This window comes from Gymnoscopelus microlampas, assembly GCF_963454915.1.
Source record: "Gymnoscopelus microlampas genome assembly, chromosome: 10".
Taxonomy (NCBI): domain Eukaryota; kingdom Metazoa; phylum Chordata; class Actinopteri; order Myctophiformes; family Myctophidae; genus Gymnoscopelus; species Gymnoscopelus microlampas.
In genome coordinates, this window is record NC_139947.1 from 11,464,074 (window position 1) to 11,480,255 (window position 16,182).

The 16,182-nt window shown below is 39.7% G+C and overlaps 1 protein-coding gene across 9 annotated transcripts; it reads left to right on the forward strand.

The window, feature by feature from the left end:
* The first annotated feature begins 765 nt into the window (after positions 1-765).
* On the forward strand, positions 766-11,980 carry naca (nascent polypeptide associated complex subunit alpha). 9 transcript variants are annotated; one of them, XM_084068376.1, is made up of 10 exons: positions 773-835; positions 2,238-2,312; positions 6,977-7,815; positions 7,876-8,467; positions 9,113-9,198; positions 9,931-10,008; positions 10,358-10,504; positions 11,102-11,230; positions 11,375-11,497; positions 11,739-11,980. In XM_084068376.1, exons 2-10 carry the CDS (start codon positions 2,243-2,245, stop codon positions 11,751-11,753), a joined length of 2,079 nt encoding a protein of 692 aa, XP_083924502.1. In that variant the 5' UTR covers positions 773-835; positions 2,238-2,242; the 3' UTR covers positions 11,754-11,980. The 9 variants fall into 9 exon arrangements, with proteins under 9 accessions (XP_083924507.1, XP_083924502.1, XP_083924500.1 ...); XM_084068377.1 differs by having other exon boundaries at positions 775-835; positions 6,977-7,812; positions 8,107-8,467; XM_084068380.1 differs by lacking the exons at positions 6,977-7,815; positions 7,876-8,467 and adding exons at positions 4,751-5,559; positions 5,599-5,836 and having other exon boundaries at positions 787-835.
* Positions 11,981-16,182: the final 4,202 nt, after the last annotated feature.

Below are 16,182 nucleotides of genomic sequence, written 5' to 3' on the forward strand. Positions count from 1 at the left end.
TCCTGCATCCGACAACATTCAGCCACTAGATGTCGCACTTCACCCACATTCTGTAGAGAAAAGATAGCATGATGACCATTAAAGAGATAAACAAATTAAAAATAAATTAAACAGTGTGGATGGATGAACCCAGGGTTATTATAATTATGGATATAACATAAACTATCCATGTTAGACTGCACTGTAAATCAGGGAACATAGCCAGAGAGGCGATAAATGACTTGTAGTGGAAAAGGTACTCTCATTTCTTACTTAAGTAAAAGTGTCAATACCGCATTGTAGTCTGGAATTCAAAATTGACTTGAGTAAAAGTACAAAGATATTGGCATAAAAATGTACTTAGTACTCATTGTAGCAAATGTCCCATTTCATAAGTTTTCAAATGTATAAACAATATTTTGTAAATAGCAGAACTACAAGCTCACAAAATGTGTCACATTGCAACGCATTGTGAACTTGTAGATCGGCTATTTTCAAATGACCGAAATGTATATTTGGGCTGAAGTGATTAATGTATGTTTTGTAATAATAATCTAAATCTACAAAGTAAGTAACTAACTAAAGTTTTCAAATAATTGTAGTGGAATAAAAGTACAATAGTTGCCTCTGAGGTGTAGTGGAGTAGAAGTAAAAGTACTGAAAATTGGTAAAGTAAAAAAAAAAAAAGACTTCAAAATTGTACTTAAGTACAGTACTTGAGTAAATGTACTTTGTTACTTTACACCACTGTAAATGACCCGGAAGAACAATGTAATTATGGTAAACCGGATATTACCGCACGACAAAGGTTAGATTTTCTCTCTCACAGCCATCTTGGATATAGTATCCTGAGTCGGTGAGTGTCTCTTCGAATAATCTAACATCATCCATTGATTAGTGGAGATAAAGGTGCGTAGTACACGTCTAATCCATTAGTAGAACTTGCGGTCTTTCCGCTCATGCTGATATTTGTCCATTTAGTTTATCTTTTAGGTGATAAAATGGGCTGTTAGCTAGCCGAATGCTGACTCAAAATGGGGGAACACGACTTGTCGGCTACTACCAGATAGAAGGCTCTCGTTATCAAAGACTGCGAGAGATTGTCAAGAGCCTCAACTAGTCAACATAATGACAATAATACCGAGTTGATGTCTGTCTATGTACTCAAACCGGTGTCAATGTGTGAGAAAATGTTATCGTAGGTGTAAAGCGTCCCTGCTCAGAGGCTAAGTTAGCATCACCTAGCTAACGTTTGGCTACAGCTGAAGCATGGGTTCTGCTTTCTCGACCACTACAATAACGCTAAGTGGCAATGCCTAATTGTCAGTGGTGGAAACAGTTACTCACATTTGTTAAATTAGTAAAAGTATCAAGAAATACTCTGTTACAAGTTAAAGGTAGGGTAAGTGATTTTCTTTGGTTAAAATAAGTGTTAAATAGCTCTATATTCTGATGGTAATCATTGCTACAGAGTGTCTGTTCAGTAACAGGAGTCTCCAGATCTTTTATTAAACAGAAAATGCATTTTCATTTCCAATTTTATCCAATAAGGATAGAGAATTCAGTCAGGATACAGATTAAACAAGTGAAATTGGAAGTGGTGACACTAATAAATGAGCTGACACAATGGGAACTGGAACACTATAAAAATTAAGCTGATAAATGGGTGCTCTCTCCTGATTAGCTGAAATATTGTCACCTACCAAAACATGTATTTTCTGTTTATTAAAGAGCTGGAGAGACGGGAGGCCCCTGTTACTGAACAAACACTCTATAGCAATGATTAGTATCACAATATAGTGCTTTAACCTTTTAACAAAGTACTTTTTGTTTTAACCAAAAAATATCACTTACCCTACCTTTTTTAAAGTCCGGTGTTCAAAGAGAACAAAAGCATTCACATCAAAAATATACTTAAAAGTGACAAAAGTAAAAGTACTCTTTATGCAGACTGTCTCATTTCACAAGATTTCAAACGTATGAAAATGCTTTGAAAACAGCTCGTTGTGAGCTTGTAGATCGGCTATTTTCAAACAGCTTAAGTATGCATATGGCTGAAGTGGTTAATGCATGTTTTGTAGTAATCTAAATCTATGCAACTAGTGACTCAAGTTTGTAGTAGAGTAGAACTAAAAGGAAATACTCCAATAAAGTAAAAACAAAATACCTCAAAATACTGTATTTGAGTAAATGTACTTAGTTACTTTACACCTCTGCTGTTGCTTTGAGCTAAAATGCCTCGTTATTTCCTTTTTCAGCAACTATGCCTGGCGAAGCCACAGAAACTGTCCCGGTCACCGAGCAGGAGATGCAGCAGCCTCAAGTGGAGACTGGTATGTATTCACTTTGCTTAACTTGCATGCTTTATTATACTAAAACCAAAGCACTGACAGGGTCCTGGAACTCTTTTAATAACTTGTTGTTGGCATAAAGCTCTGTTCGTGGCCAGTGAACAAAACACGAAGACGTGTTTTGGAATGGATAAGCGTTTGTCCACAACATCCAAAACATGTTTTCATGTTTCATCAAATAAGGGATGGATAACTATTTTTGTTTTCAGTAGTAGAGTTGAGATTGAACGAACAGGTGACGGCTTGGTGAAATGGCACCATTTGTCGGCATCTGCGGGGGGGCTGTAGACATGGGACAGCTCCTCCATGATCACCACCACCAGCTGTTAAAACGGGTACCAAAGGCCGGCCTAACCTATATGCTGGAACTGTGGTTTCAGGTTTATATTTAGGAAGGGTTGACTGGCCATTGAACTCTTGAGTCCTTATAAACCATCCAAAAAGCACTTACACCACTGTTATTTTGATTTAGGAAGCATTGTCAAATCATATGACTTTAAGTACTTGTGCTGGAGTCACCGTTTATTGTTTTTTTACCAGATAATTGGGCTTTTTTCCATTTGGCTTGCCCTAGTATTAATGAAAAAGGTATTGTGATGCCACTCCCTCCAGGTCTCCACACATGTGATATTCCTTTGCCAAGGAAAGAAGCAGACCTGTTTGACTACTATTTTACAACTTGTACAAAATCAAAGTGGGAGAACTCAATGGGATAACTGCCAGTACACTTATAGCTGTTTAGAAACTGGTTTTAACCACTTAAATCCTGTATTCTTCATTGGCCCGAGTCCTGCAAGGGTCTACTTTTTCACTCCATCAAATATGTTCACCATAAATAGCCGATCTACAATCTCAACGTGTTGTGAGCTTGTAGATAAGCTATTTTTGCCAAATTCTTCCCCCAGGATAGGATTCAAGTGGATAATGCAGGCTCTGTAATTTACACTTTCAGTATTGGTGCAATTTAATAGTGGCAAGTTGCTTTTGGATGGCCAGAGATATTTCCTGAAAAAGCTTCTTAAAAGTCTGTAATCAATATAAAGTTTGCTATATCTTCACATTTTGTGGTGCCCATTGATGCAGTTGGAATGGGTAATCCAGGACCCTTTTGTTACACAAACTCACAATAGCCTGTGGTGACTTGCATTGACTGGGTTTGATACACAATGCATGGTATTTTAGTAGTTGACTGCCCGGTGCACCGACTTTCATTGATACTTAACACCTAACCTTGTTGGGAAAGATGCAACTGTGTTAGTGGAACTTTTAGCCCCTGCTTGGATTAGATTGTACTTACCTCTTATGTAAAACCTCACTGTGCACATGTTTAAATGTCTATTAACCATTGTTTACTTCACATGAAAATAACAACTTTTATTGGGGTTCATTAAGCTTTCCGAAAGAGATTTTTCATGGACCCTCCGGGGTTTACTGAAGAACTAAAGCTTGTGTGGCATTTTGCTATTGGTATTTTGTCTAGGTAGAGTTATTTACTTGTTTTTTAAACTTTAATTTCAAGTCATTTTCTCATTCATTGCCATGCAAGCAAAACATGTCACCAGATTAATTTACATTTCTCATGGTACAACATGGTACTGTACAACTTCAGTTTGATTTGGCGGGAGCCTTGAAGGTTAAAATATGAATATTTAGTAGCTACACAAGCACAACTGGTTTACACAATTCAAATATTAACAGCTTTAATTAGTCCAACGCACCAGTCAATTGGATTTGCAAAGTTCCTCTATGAAATGCCACAAATGTCAGAATGGTGAATAATGTTAGATTCTGTTCTCAACTTGACCTAACAAAATCAGTGACAACTGGGTCATCATTCAGTATGATGAAATGAGTGCTACCAAATGCAGTCCGATCTAATATCAATTTGCCTTTTGAAATGGATGTGAAAATGACATAACACAGCAGGTTAAAGGTTAAGCAACACTTGTTTGAGATGTTTCATACAGCAATAAATCTTGTAATCCTGTAATTAGTTACCAATAGTCGGATCATTGACGTTTTGTACACGTCATGCAGTATGTAAAAATATATATATTTTAACTGAGGTGACACCTGTTGTGCCTCTTCTGGTTTAGTAAATAAATAGTCTTTTAACTTAAACACTTATATCCATAGGTGGTGGTATATTTGGGGGCTGAAGGATTTCTTTTAACATATCTGTCACATTTAGACACTGCATGATATTTTGGGACATGGGCACAAATTCTTTTTTGAGTGCAACACAACACGTTTGCATCCCTGAATTTTCTCACATTCACCGGTTCTATGGACAGGTTGCGCGCACCGTATGTTCACCAAAACATGTTCATTAATCTCTTAATAGCTGCTCCTCAGTTTACTACTGTGACTGCCCTTCCCCATGCTGCTCCTCTTGCTCCTCCTACTATCCCCTTTATCAGCTGTGGGGGTGTTGAGTTCTTCTGCACCACCAGAGATGGCTATTCCTGAAGTGTTCAAGACATCCCCATTGGAGATTCCATCCCCGCCAGAATTCTCTAGTGCTCCCCAAGTTATTCACTCTCAGCTACTGCTTGAAGAAACTTCTACAAAGGCAGCTGTCGATCCTATTAACGGCGATCCGATTATTGCAATCCAAACTGAATCTGTCTTCGAGAGCACATCCATCACACTGCAATTGCCTGCCGCCGAACCATCCGTAACAGAAGAAGCTGAAGAACCTGTTGTGGCTCTTGTTTCTGCCATTGAATCGCTTGAAATTCATACTGAAGAAATGGTCGAAGGTCAAGAGTCGGTGGTTGCTCTTGAAGAACCTGCTAACCAAGCAACAGAAGAGGTCACAGTTCATGCTCTTGTGGAAGCTGCAGCAGAAGAACCAGTAGTAGTCGCTGAAGATGCTGTTGATGTACCTGCTTCTGAAGAGCCAAGTGCAGATGTGCCTGCTTCTGAAGATCCAAGTGCAGATGGTGTTGCTGTGCCTGCTTGTGAAGAGCCAAGTGCTGATGTGATTGTGCCTACTTCTGAAGAGCCATGCGTCGTCGTACCCGTCTCTGAAGAGCAATGTGCAGATGTGCCGGTGCTTGCTTCTGAAGAGCCATGTGCGGATGTTGTGGCTGTGCCTGCTTCTGAAGAGCTATGTGTGGATGTTGTGGCTGTGCCTGCTTCTGAAGAGCCACGTGCAGATGCGATGCCTGCTTCTGAAGAGCCGTGTGCAGATGTTGTGGCTGTACCTGCTTCTGAAGAGCCATGTGCAGATGATGTGGCTGTGACTGCTTCTGAAGAGCCATGCGCAGATGATGTGGATGGGAAGGCAAGTGACGCTCCAGAGCCTGCAGTAGATGCCCTGAAGGAAAGTAGCCAGGACACAGCATCTGAAGAAATTGAAACCAAACCTGAAGTGATTGCTGCCGCGGCCACTCAAAATGAAATTCTTGAGAAAGTACCAATTATAATCCCCTCTAAGAGTATCCCGCCGAAGGTGATGTCTAATTGCGCAGGTCCATCCCACTCAAGACGGCACCTGTCAGGTGGGTTAACTTGTGTAAAAAGGTGGAACACAGACCACCCCCAATCTTTCTATCTCTGCAACCCTCAACCCCACCTTTCAGATCTTTCGTTTCCTTTTGTTCTAGACATTCAAAAATATATAGCTTATCACTCAACATTCAATTGTTCTACTTGGAGAAAACTTGTATACAATGTCATTTATCTCACCTTGAAGCAGACCAGTCCATTGTTGCAAAACAAACCTAACCTATAGTAACCTTTTCTTGGAAGGAAAATAGTCATGTTTCTCTGTACTCTTTCTTCTACTTTTAACATTAACACTGTATGTGTTGTCGATCTTTTCCTCATGGTATATTTGACTTTTGATCACTTTTTCCACTGTTTAAAGAGTGTGTTTACACGAGCAAGCCACGGTTGAAATTCACAATATGGCAATATCAGAAAGTAAGTTGCAATAAGCATGTGTTCAATACAGCAACAAAGACAAATCTACAGATTGTAAAATTTCTATTGATGTTTAAATTAAGTATAAATGAGAACATATCTTCAGGTGCATCGGAAAGAAACATTAGGAACCAAGAAGTGGATCCCATACACTGTCTCAAACTTGGAACTAAAATGCTTCATTCAATTAAGATAATGTTACAATTCACACAGGGTCTCCTGATAACTTTAACTATTCTTTGTGAATTGAAGCGGGATCAAAATGTAATATTTGAATATAAGGTTATAGTGCAAGCTCTAGACAACCACATGATAAACAAATGTATATATCCTAGCCCAAATATTCTTAATTTAATATATTTGTACCCGTGCCTAATTAAAGTAATAGTATAGTTGTGAAACATCCCAAAAACAATGTAGTGTTGTTTGCGAATGCCTTTTCTGTTTGCCGTGAGTGCATCTGGTTTGTTTTTGGAGTACCACATTCGCAAAAGATTGAGATAATGTTACTAAAGATGAAAGTGTGTCTTTCTGAGTGTGTAGTATGTTTTAGCATTTTTGGTGCAGTCTTGCATCAACTGTGTTGGACTGTTTTGTGGGTGGTCTAACCTTGCAATGGCAACTTGCCCCTTGTTCTCTGATCATTTAACCTGCATGGTTATGGCGTTCATCTTACTTAAGAATAAGAAAACACAATAAATCAATGTTTTATCCAGCTACACCTCCTGCCCCAGCTCCCTCCCAGCAGCCCCAGGCTGCCTCTGGTCCTGCTAAGCCCAAAGACAAAGGTGCCAAGGGTTCTTCTGCCCCAAAGGCTGTCCCAGGAAGAAGAAAGCGCTCCTCGATGTCTGCTTCTTCCTCCTCTACCACCTCCCCAAAATCAACTACCTCCTCTAACCCATGCTCTCCTCCCGTAGTATCTCCTGTAGTCTCCTCACCATGCTCTCCCGTAGTATCTCCCCTAGCCTCCTCACCTGGAGGCACATCCACCCCAAAGGTTGTCAAGGCTGGCAAACAAGGAAAGGTATCCAAGAGATCAGAGGGGTTTGTGCCTCCCCCTATTCCTGCCAAAGCTGAACCTACCTCAGCAGAGGAAAAACCAACAGTGCCAGGGCCATCTGATGTGGCTAAACCAGCCCCAGTTGAGCCAAAGGCAGTCTCTCCCACCCCTACCAAACTTTCTGCAGCCCCAGCTGCTTTTAAAGTGACCTCAAAACCTGCTGCCCCAGCCCCTGTTTCATTTTCAGATGCTCTTGCAACCAGCCCTCCTAAAGAGGTTGAGATAAAGGCGGCTTCACCAAAACCTTCCCCAGTTTTGCCACCCTTTGATGATGACGACCTTCCCCCACTTATTCCACCTGAGTGTCAAGTGCCGGTTTTCGTACCCCCAGTGCCAGTTGTGTCTGCTTCAGCTCCTCCTAAACCCGTCATTGATTTTGATAAGCCTGTAGTGGCTGCTGAACCCAAACCTGAGCTAATTGAGGTTGCCAAGGTGGTTCCCAAGGCCGAGACAGCAGTGCCAGCTGTCGAGGTCAAAACTGCCCCTGTTGAGGTTGCTAAACCAGCTGCCGAGGCTAAACCTGCCCCTGTTGTGGTTGCCGAACCAGCTGTTGAGGCTAAACCTGCCCCTGTTGTGGTTGCCGAACCAGCTGTTGAGGCTAAACCCACTCCTGTTGAGGTTGCTAAACCAGCTGTCGAGGCCGAACCTGCCCTTACTGAGGTTGCTAAACCAGCTGTCGAGGCCAAACCCGCTCCTACTGAGGTTGCTAAACCAGCTGCCGAGGCTGTACCCGCCCCTGTTGAGGTTGCTAAACCAGCAGCTGAGGCTAAACCCGCCCCTGTTGAGGTTGCTAAACCCGCCCCTGTTGAGGTTGCCATACCAGCTGAAAAGGCCAAATCCACCCCCATTGAGGTTGCTGAACCAGCAGAGGTCAAGTCTGCTCTTGAAGCTAAACCTGCTCCTGTTGAGGCTCCCAAAGCGCCAGCTGAGCCCTCAACGGACACCGCTATGCCCACTCCTGTCGAACCTGCTGTCCCTGCCCCAGCTCCCAAAAAGCTTACATTTGCAGAGGCTGTTGCGAAACCTACCGCTGTTAAACCTACGATTGAGGTAATCGATTCAATCCCATTGGAACCTGTCTCAGCCCCAAAACCTACCCCCACTCCTGTTAAAACCAAGGTGGAACCTGTGATCAAGAACGACAAGGGTATTTCTATTTTCTCTCCTGTTTGTCCAGTCTGTGTTTTTCCCACTTGTCAATAGTTCTGGAAATCTGTTACAAACTTACATTGAATTACCTTTGCTTCACATTTAACTTACAACTGGTCTGTTTCAAAGATGTTATGTAATGTGTAAAAAAGGTCTTCTGGTCATTGGTGCCTCAAATAATTGAGGACGGAAACGAAAATCTGTTTTCTACTGTCTCTTCCCTTCAGCAAGTCAGTAATGACATTAAATGTTTTTCTTTCTTTTTTCTTTTTTTTTTGCTGCTGGTATAATTTATAGTAACTTTTGTTTTTGGGAGGGGGGGTAACTCATACTTGTGTGGATTTGGGTTGTTACTTGTTGTTCATCATACCATACTTGAGATCCAAATTGATATAAAATGTTTTCATTAATGATTAACTCTTTTGCAGATTACTGTTTAATCACACATAATTTCTCTTAAGTGCACAAGATTTTCAGATAATGTTTTCCTTTTCACATAAACACTGTTCCTCATATATCATCCACATATTCATTTCTTCCCCAGGTTTGACAGATTATTTGACACCAATTTGCAAATGCACAAGTCAGACCCACAGCTTAATATATTGTGACTAATTTACATTTCTTTGGTTGCCGTCTATAGGATCTGGCACTGAATCAGACAGTGATGAGTCAGTACCAGACCTAGAGGAACAGGACTCTGCACAGACACAGACACAGCAGGCCCAGGTGAGAGTTGAATCATGCTCACCCAGGACGGGGTTGATTGGCACAGCTTGACTTGCGTCAGTCAGTCTGCTTGGTCTGGCATATTTGATTTGAACAGATGATGTAGTGTAGGACTTTCGACTCTTCGATGATGATTGACACAGTGACTTTCGTTCTTCTGAGTTTACTGAAGCCAACTTTCTGTACTGAGAAGAGTATAGGTATATACAGATGCAGTGCACATCGCATAGGCTATGTTAACACTGGCAGCCCAAATCAGGTTTTTTTTACCTATCCAGATTGGTGTTATGAAGTCTGAATAGCAAAAAGACACTAACTGATTCTTGTGAGATCAGATTTGAACGTCGTTCCTAGGTGCTTTGAAATGCGATTCACATGTCTGTCTGGATATTCAGACACTGAAGATGGATTTTTAGAGGTACTTAGTCGTACGACGGTGCCACTCTGCGAAAATAGCTGACATCTACAAGCTCACAAGGCGATACGTTGCAAGCTTGTAGATCAGCTATTTTTGGCAATGTCTGAATACCCAAATCTGGTTACTTGCAAACAGTGTGGATAGTCGGTCCTAAAAACTTAGATTTGAGGAATCCATCAGAATCGCCCGCGGTGTGAACAAGGCCTTAGATGCTTGCAAACTAGAGTATATTCAAGACGTTGTAGTGATTTTCTTAATTTTAAAGATCTGTATTTGATTTCTCAAGAGGGTCAATGTTACATTATTTTTCACAGCTTGCTGCCGCCGCTGAAATAGACGAGGAACCAGTAAGCAAAGCAAAACAGAGCCGGAGTGAAAAGAAGGCACGAAAGGTAACAATGTTGTTCTTAAACCGTATATTTGTTGCTGTTATGGATACTAATTGTTTTGTAACTTTAATTCCTGACAACCTTTATTTTCTGGTTGTTAGCAGATAACATTAATCGGTCTTTATTACACAAGGCCCTTGGAATTTTGTTTTGGAGAAATTCTAAAACTCTTCAATGATGATTGATACATTGACTTTCGTTCTTCTGAGTTTACTGAAGCCAACTTTTATGTCCTGAGAAGAGAATAACACATTTCAACCTTGAATAAGCATATTTGATCATGTATTAATAAGCATTGTTTTCCTAATTGTTTTGTAACTTTAATTCCTGATTTTTTTTATATTTTCTGCAGGCAATGTCAAAGCTTGGGTTGAGACAGGTAACGGGAGTCACCAGGGTGACCATTCGCAAGTCCAAGAACATCTTGTTCGTCATCACCAAACCAGACGTCTACAAGAGCCCCGCGTCAGACACGTACATTGTCTTTGGTGAGGCTAAGGTATGTAACAGAATGGTCTTGTCTTTTTCCCCCTTGATGGGTGTTTTGCTACAAGAGTCAAATTGTTGTAGATGATGAAAGCAGTGTTCATCAGTGAACAGATTTAGATTGGAACAGATGTACTGTAGGACTTTTGACTCTTCGATGATGATTGACACAGTGACTTTCGTTCTTCTGAGTATGCTGAAGCCAACCTTTCTGTACTGAGAAGAGTATAGGTGTGTATATAGATGCAGTGCACATAGGCTATGTTAACCCATTTAGACCTGAGGCCGATTCTAAGATTTCTGTTAGTTTTCACATATTTATTCAAATAAAATAAATACATACTGTACATAGCAACAAGAACCCCAAAAGGGGTTCCCCTCCTGAAAGCTACAGTTACAAATAGGGGTTCCCGCCCATAATGGGTCAACACTGGCAACCCAAATCAGAATTTTTGCCTTTCCAGATTGGTGTTATGAAGTCTGAACAGCAAAAAGACTAACAGATTTGAAGCACATTCCTAGGTGGTTTGAAATGCCATTCACATGTCTGTCTGGCTACTCAGACATTGAAGATGACATCAGTGACATTTCTGGCTTCTTTGTGCCCTAGATCGAGGATCTCTCCCAGCAAGCCCAGTTGGCTGCTGCAGAAAAGTTCAAGGTACAGGGAGAAGCCGTTTCAAACATCCAGGAAAACACACAGACGCCAACAGTACAGGAGGAGAGCGAAGAGGAAGAGGTAAGAGCCTCATTTAGAGGTTGAAAATTGCCCCACTTGTAGATGAGATGATATCACAAATGAGTCAAATACATTTTTACCTTTTAAAAAAAAGAACATTTTACCGTACCTTTTATGATATATCCTTGTTTATCATTTTTATAGGTTGACGAGACGGGAGTCGAGGTGAAAGACATTGAACTCGTCATGTCGCAAGCCAACGTGTCGCGGGCGAAGGCTGTACGCGCCCTGAAAAACAACAACAACGACATTGTCAACGCTATCATGGTAAGATTTAAAGAAAATCTTTTTCTGGTTAACAGACAACATTAATCGGTCTTTATTACACAAGGCATTGGAATTTTGTTTTGGATACATTTTTAAACTCTTCAATGATGATTGATACATTGACTTTCGTTCTTCTGAGTCTACTGAAGCCAACTTTTATGTCCTGAGAAGAGAATAACACGTTTTAACCATGAAGAGGCATATTTTATCATGTATTAATAAGCATTGTTTTCCTTTGCAGGAGTTGACGATGTAACGGGACACTGGAGGCGAAGTTGTCAAGAACAGTTGCTGACTTAATCTACACTAGTTTGTACAATTTATACCCAAGATGGAAATAAAGTTGTGGCTTGGTAAAATGAAAAAGAAAAACAATTTGGATGTTGTTTTTTTGTGGATGTAGTAAAACATGTGGTAAATAGCCTATGTTGGTCCTACAGTCCAAAACGAGGATTTTTGAAATTATTAAATAAATTTAAGGATTTTGGTGTACATTCCTTTAAAGATTACTTGAAATTTTAAAAGATTCCTCCTACAATATTTAAAGGTGCAGTAAGTGATTTTCTGTATGTATGATCTGAGTGTATGATCAGTAATGGGGGTCTCCCCTGCTCTCCAGCTCGATAAAAACAAATTGCCCTTTCAGGTCGGGATACCAATTTTATCAAATCGGGAGATAATTCATACAGGATAAACTAGTGGAATTAGAAGTGATGACAAAGGAATGATGCAGTTGATAAATGTGTACTCTTTCCTGATTGTGGCTGAAATTGGCAACCCACCTGAACATTTATTATTTATTAATTATTTAAGAGCTAGATAGACGGGGAGACCCCTGTTATTGAACAAACACTTATATACAGTTCTAAACGTAGAGCTTTAACCTTTTCACAAAACACTTTGCTTAAAAACAAAAATTAAAAAGTATCACTCCCTTTACCCTATCTTCAAAGGGCTAGACCACTTTGGTAGAGGTTTGGGTTGTGTAGTTGCCTTGCCATGATGCAACTCCAAATGTGAGCAATAAATAATAAATTGCTCCACTGACTAGAAATTGATCATTCTAAATATGCTGCCCATTGACTTGCTTTGTAAAGTGAAAAGGCTCAGGAGGAGCTCTTTAAGCCCATAAACGAATGCAAACCAAGTTGATTCTGACAATGTAGAACATCACCAAACCCAGTACTTTAAAATATATATGAAAATGTGAATTTCCTGTTGACTTAGCTATTTTTATTAGGAAGAAAACCTGGACTGGATCCGGATCCTCAAATAGTGTTGTTAGGCAGGCTTTATACTTGCATTTTTATAATTCTGACTTTTTTTTGCTAAATTTAACATTTGACAGTTTCCTCACTATGAAATCAAATCTGAATATATATATAATCAGTTTCATCCCCATAGCATTCACATGGATTATCCAAGAAGGGTCCATCTGCAGACTCAATAATGCTGGGTTTCCACTGGCCCCACACCACAACGCCTCCGTGTGCTGCCGTTTCAACTACAAGGACCTGATCTTTAGTGGTGTCAAAGGGTGCCTATTTTGGCACCACTCGATTGGGTTTGAGCTGGGCCAAACACTTCATAATGACTGATCACTCACTGACTCTTTATATTTAGACCACGATCAAAGTTGTAATACATTATATTAGATTATATTGTATTGTAATCACTGTTATAATCTATTTTAGTGTATTGTAATTATCAATGACCTCCACCTATGTCCTTACATCACAAGGGGGGCGTCGATTCCCTCCAGGAGGGGAAGGGGTACTTTATTGTAATATAAACTAGATATTTTTGATGTGGTGTGGTGCTAAAGCTGCAGTCAAAATCCCGCAAGACCACTCGCACCAGAATTGTGTATTATTTCAAACAAACCATTTTCCTCCAGACCATTAAATTCAAATGAAACCTAGAGGAAGGGTATGATTTGTACATAATCTACTTCACCGTTTCCTGTTGGGAAAGTACATGTTTTTATTTATTTGCATTTATGTACGTGGTGTCTATACAGTACTCAGTTTGAATAATATTGAGAGTAAAATTGGTCTAATATTTGAAATAATATGCACTCTCAGCACTCACACCACAGGGCCCTTAATGCATCTCTTGCTGTTGGACTGGTCCTGCTTAGGAGGAAGATGAACAAGACACCTGTGGTGATATACCAATGGTCTGTCTCATTTTCACAGTAGCCACTTGATATATCATCATCAGAACATTCAGTTCAAAGCAATTCTAATGTCATATGATATGTGAGATCGTTCCCCTGAGAATGATACTTGGAAATATCCAGTCTTTATGGCATATATTTCCCAGTATCAAAGTTGTTGTTGCTTTATTTCAAGTATTTTTCAAAAAAGGTTCAAATCACAGTTAAAGTTTGGGAAAAAAACACTTAAATGGCTGTTTTGTTTCTTTGTACTAGGAAAAGCACTTAAGGGCACGGCCCCACCGCACTTTTATTTTGCCTCTGGGGCGGAATCTGCCTATGCTTTGTCAATGCAAATGCGTGGATTCATGGTCTTGCGGATTTTTTCCAAGAATCCACGTATTTGCATTGACAAAGCATTGGAAGATTCCGCCCCAGAGGTAAAATAAAAGTGCAGTGGGGCCGTGCCCTCAGAGCTACTTTAACGTTTATACAATTTAATTGTCAGAATTGTATAATATGAGAATTGGATTCAAAGTAGTGATACTGATACCTACACATGTATGATACACATACACATGAATATTCACTGATAGATTTGATCTGTATGCGTGTATTCTAATATCAAGTGAATTTAATTATAGTGATTTATTTGTCAAGCTTCATTTGTCTGAAACACCACCAATTGCTCTCGGCCCCAAGGACAAGGCTTGTGGGCAAAGTAAAAAAAGAGAGAGTTTCAAAAGAGGTAGCTAGTAGCTACCTCTTTTAAAACTTTTTTTAAAATTGCTTTTAACAAGAGATATTCCACACCGTATGTATGTATATAACTGCTGCAATCTTTTGAATCTCATGTTGTATATGTCTGTTACTATTAATTAGCTGCATTTTTAACTGCCTCATACACATGCTTTTGTCATATGTGACAGGCTTGTATAATGTATATATTTCACTGCAGTCTTCTTATCAGGAATATTTGAATATTTCTACCGTCAGACTGTTGAACAAGCCTGACCACCGCCTGTCATCAGGCCATAGGTGGCCATAGACTTTACTTTCCCATGTGGATTTAGCTGTGAAAAAAACAACAGCCCTTTGTGGGCTATGTGGTTGAACCAGACCATACGTTGACACTCTGTTTGCACTTTATCTCATGTACAATGCGCTGACTCTCTTTCCCACCTTAATCTCTAAATCTCATGTACATAGCTGCTGCCTTATGGAGCTACCGAAGTGCTACCAGCTTTGTGACCAACCTTATTATGCACCTTATGTCTAACCTCATGAACATACTGTACCAGCTGGATTATGCAAAGTCATGTATATATGTAGATATCTTAGATTTGTGAGTGGACACGTAAAAAGTCAATGTTAAATTGACTATAATAATATAGGAATTGTATGCTTTGGAAATATGGTCTGAAATAAGGTAAAGTATACATGATTTGATTTGAACATTGACATTTAAGGCCTCATATTTCAACAATTGCTACAACTTGCTACAAAACCTGTGGATAACCATTCATATTGTGGCATAAACATTAACCACTTAAACCCCATATGGTTGACCGGAGTCCCTCAGGGCTCAACTAGTGTATTTTATGTTTTCTGTTATTGTGGGGAAGGCTTTTGCTGAAATTAGCAGATTGACAAGCTCACAACGTGTGGCTATTTTCTGCGAAAGCCTTCCCCACAACAAGGATCCTGGGGTTTGAGCGATATATTGTAACTATGGGTTTGAGTGGTTAAGTTGAAGGGTCAATTTAGGTCTGACAATAATGTACTGAGCATGTTCAAATCATGTATTGTAGCCTATACTTAACATAATTTCAGACCATTTTCCATTGCATACTTTTATTTTTTTAATACTTTTTCCACATTTTCGAAGAAAATAAATAGACAATTTCACATTGAGGTACCCAGACTTTCTCAGGTGCCCACTCTTCCTACACAGTGGTGTAAAGTAAGTACATTTACTCAAGTACTGTACTTTAATTTTGAGGTATGTTTACTTCAATTTTCAATACTTTTACTTCTACTCCACTACGTCTCAGAGGCAAATATTATACTTTTACTCCACTACAATTATTTGAAAAGTGTAATTACTTGTTACTTTGTAGATTTTGATTATTAGCACAAAACATACTTTAAGATCTACAAGGCAAGCTCACAATCCGTTGCGATGCGACGCATTGTGAGCTTGTAGATCTGCTATTTTCAAGAGAATTTTATACATTTGAAAACTTGTGAAATGGGACATTCTGCACAATGAGTACTTTCTACTTTTGGTACTTTAAGTACATTTTGATACCAATACTTTTACGCAAGTAATTGTTTAATTCTGGACTTTTACTTGTATTAGAGTATTTCTACATTGCAGTATTGATACTTTTACTTAAGTAACAAATGTAAGTACTTTTTCCACCATTGTTCCTACACTATAGTATCCCTTCCAGTCTGTGCAGTATCATATCATCACCATAGAGACCACTAGGGCGGGGCGGGGAGACCGAGACCGACGGCCATG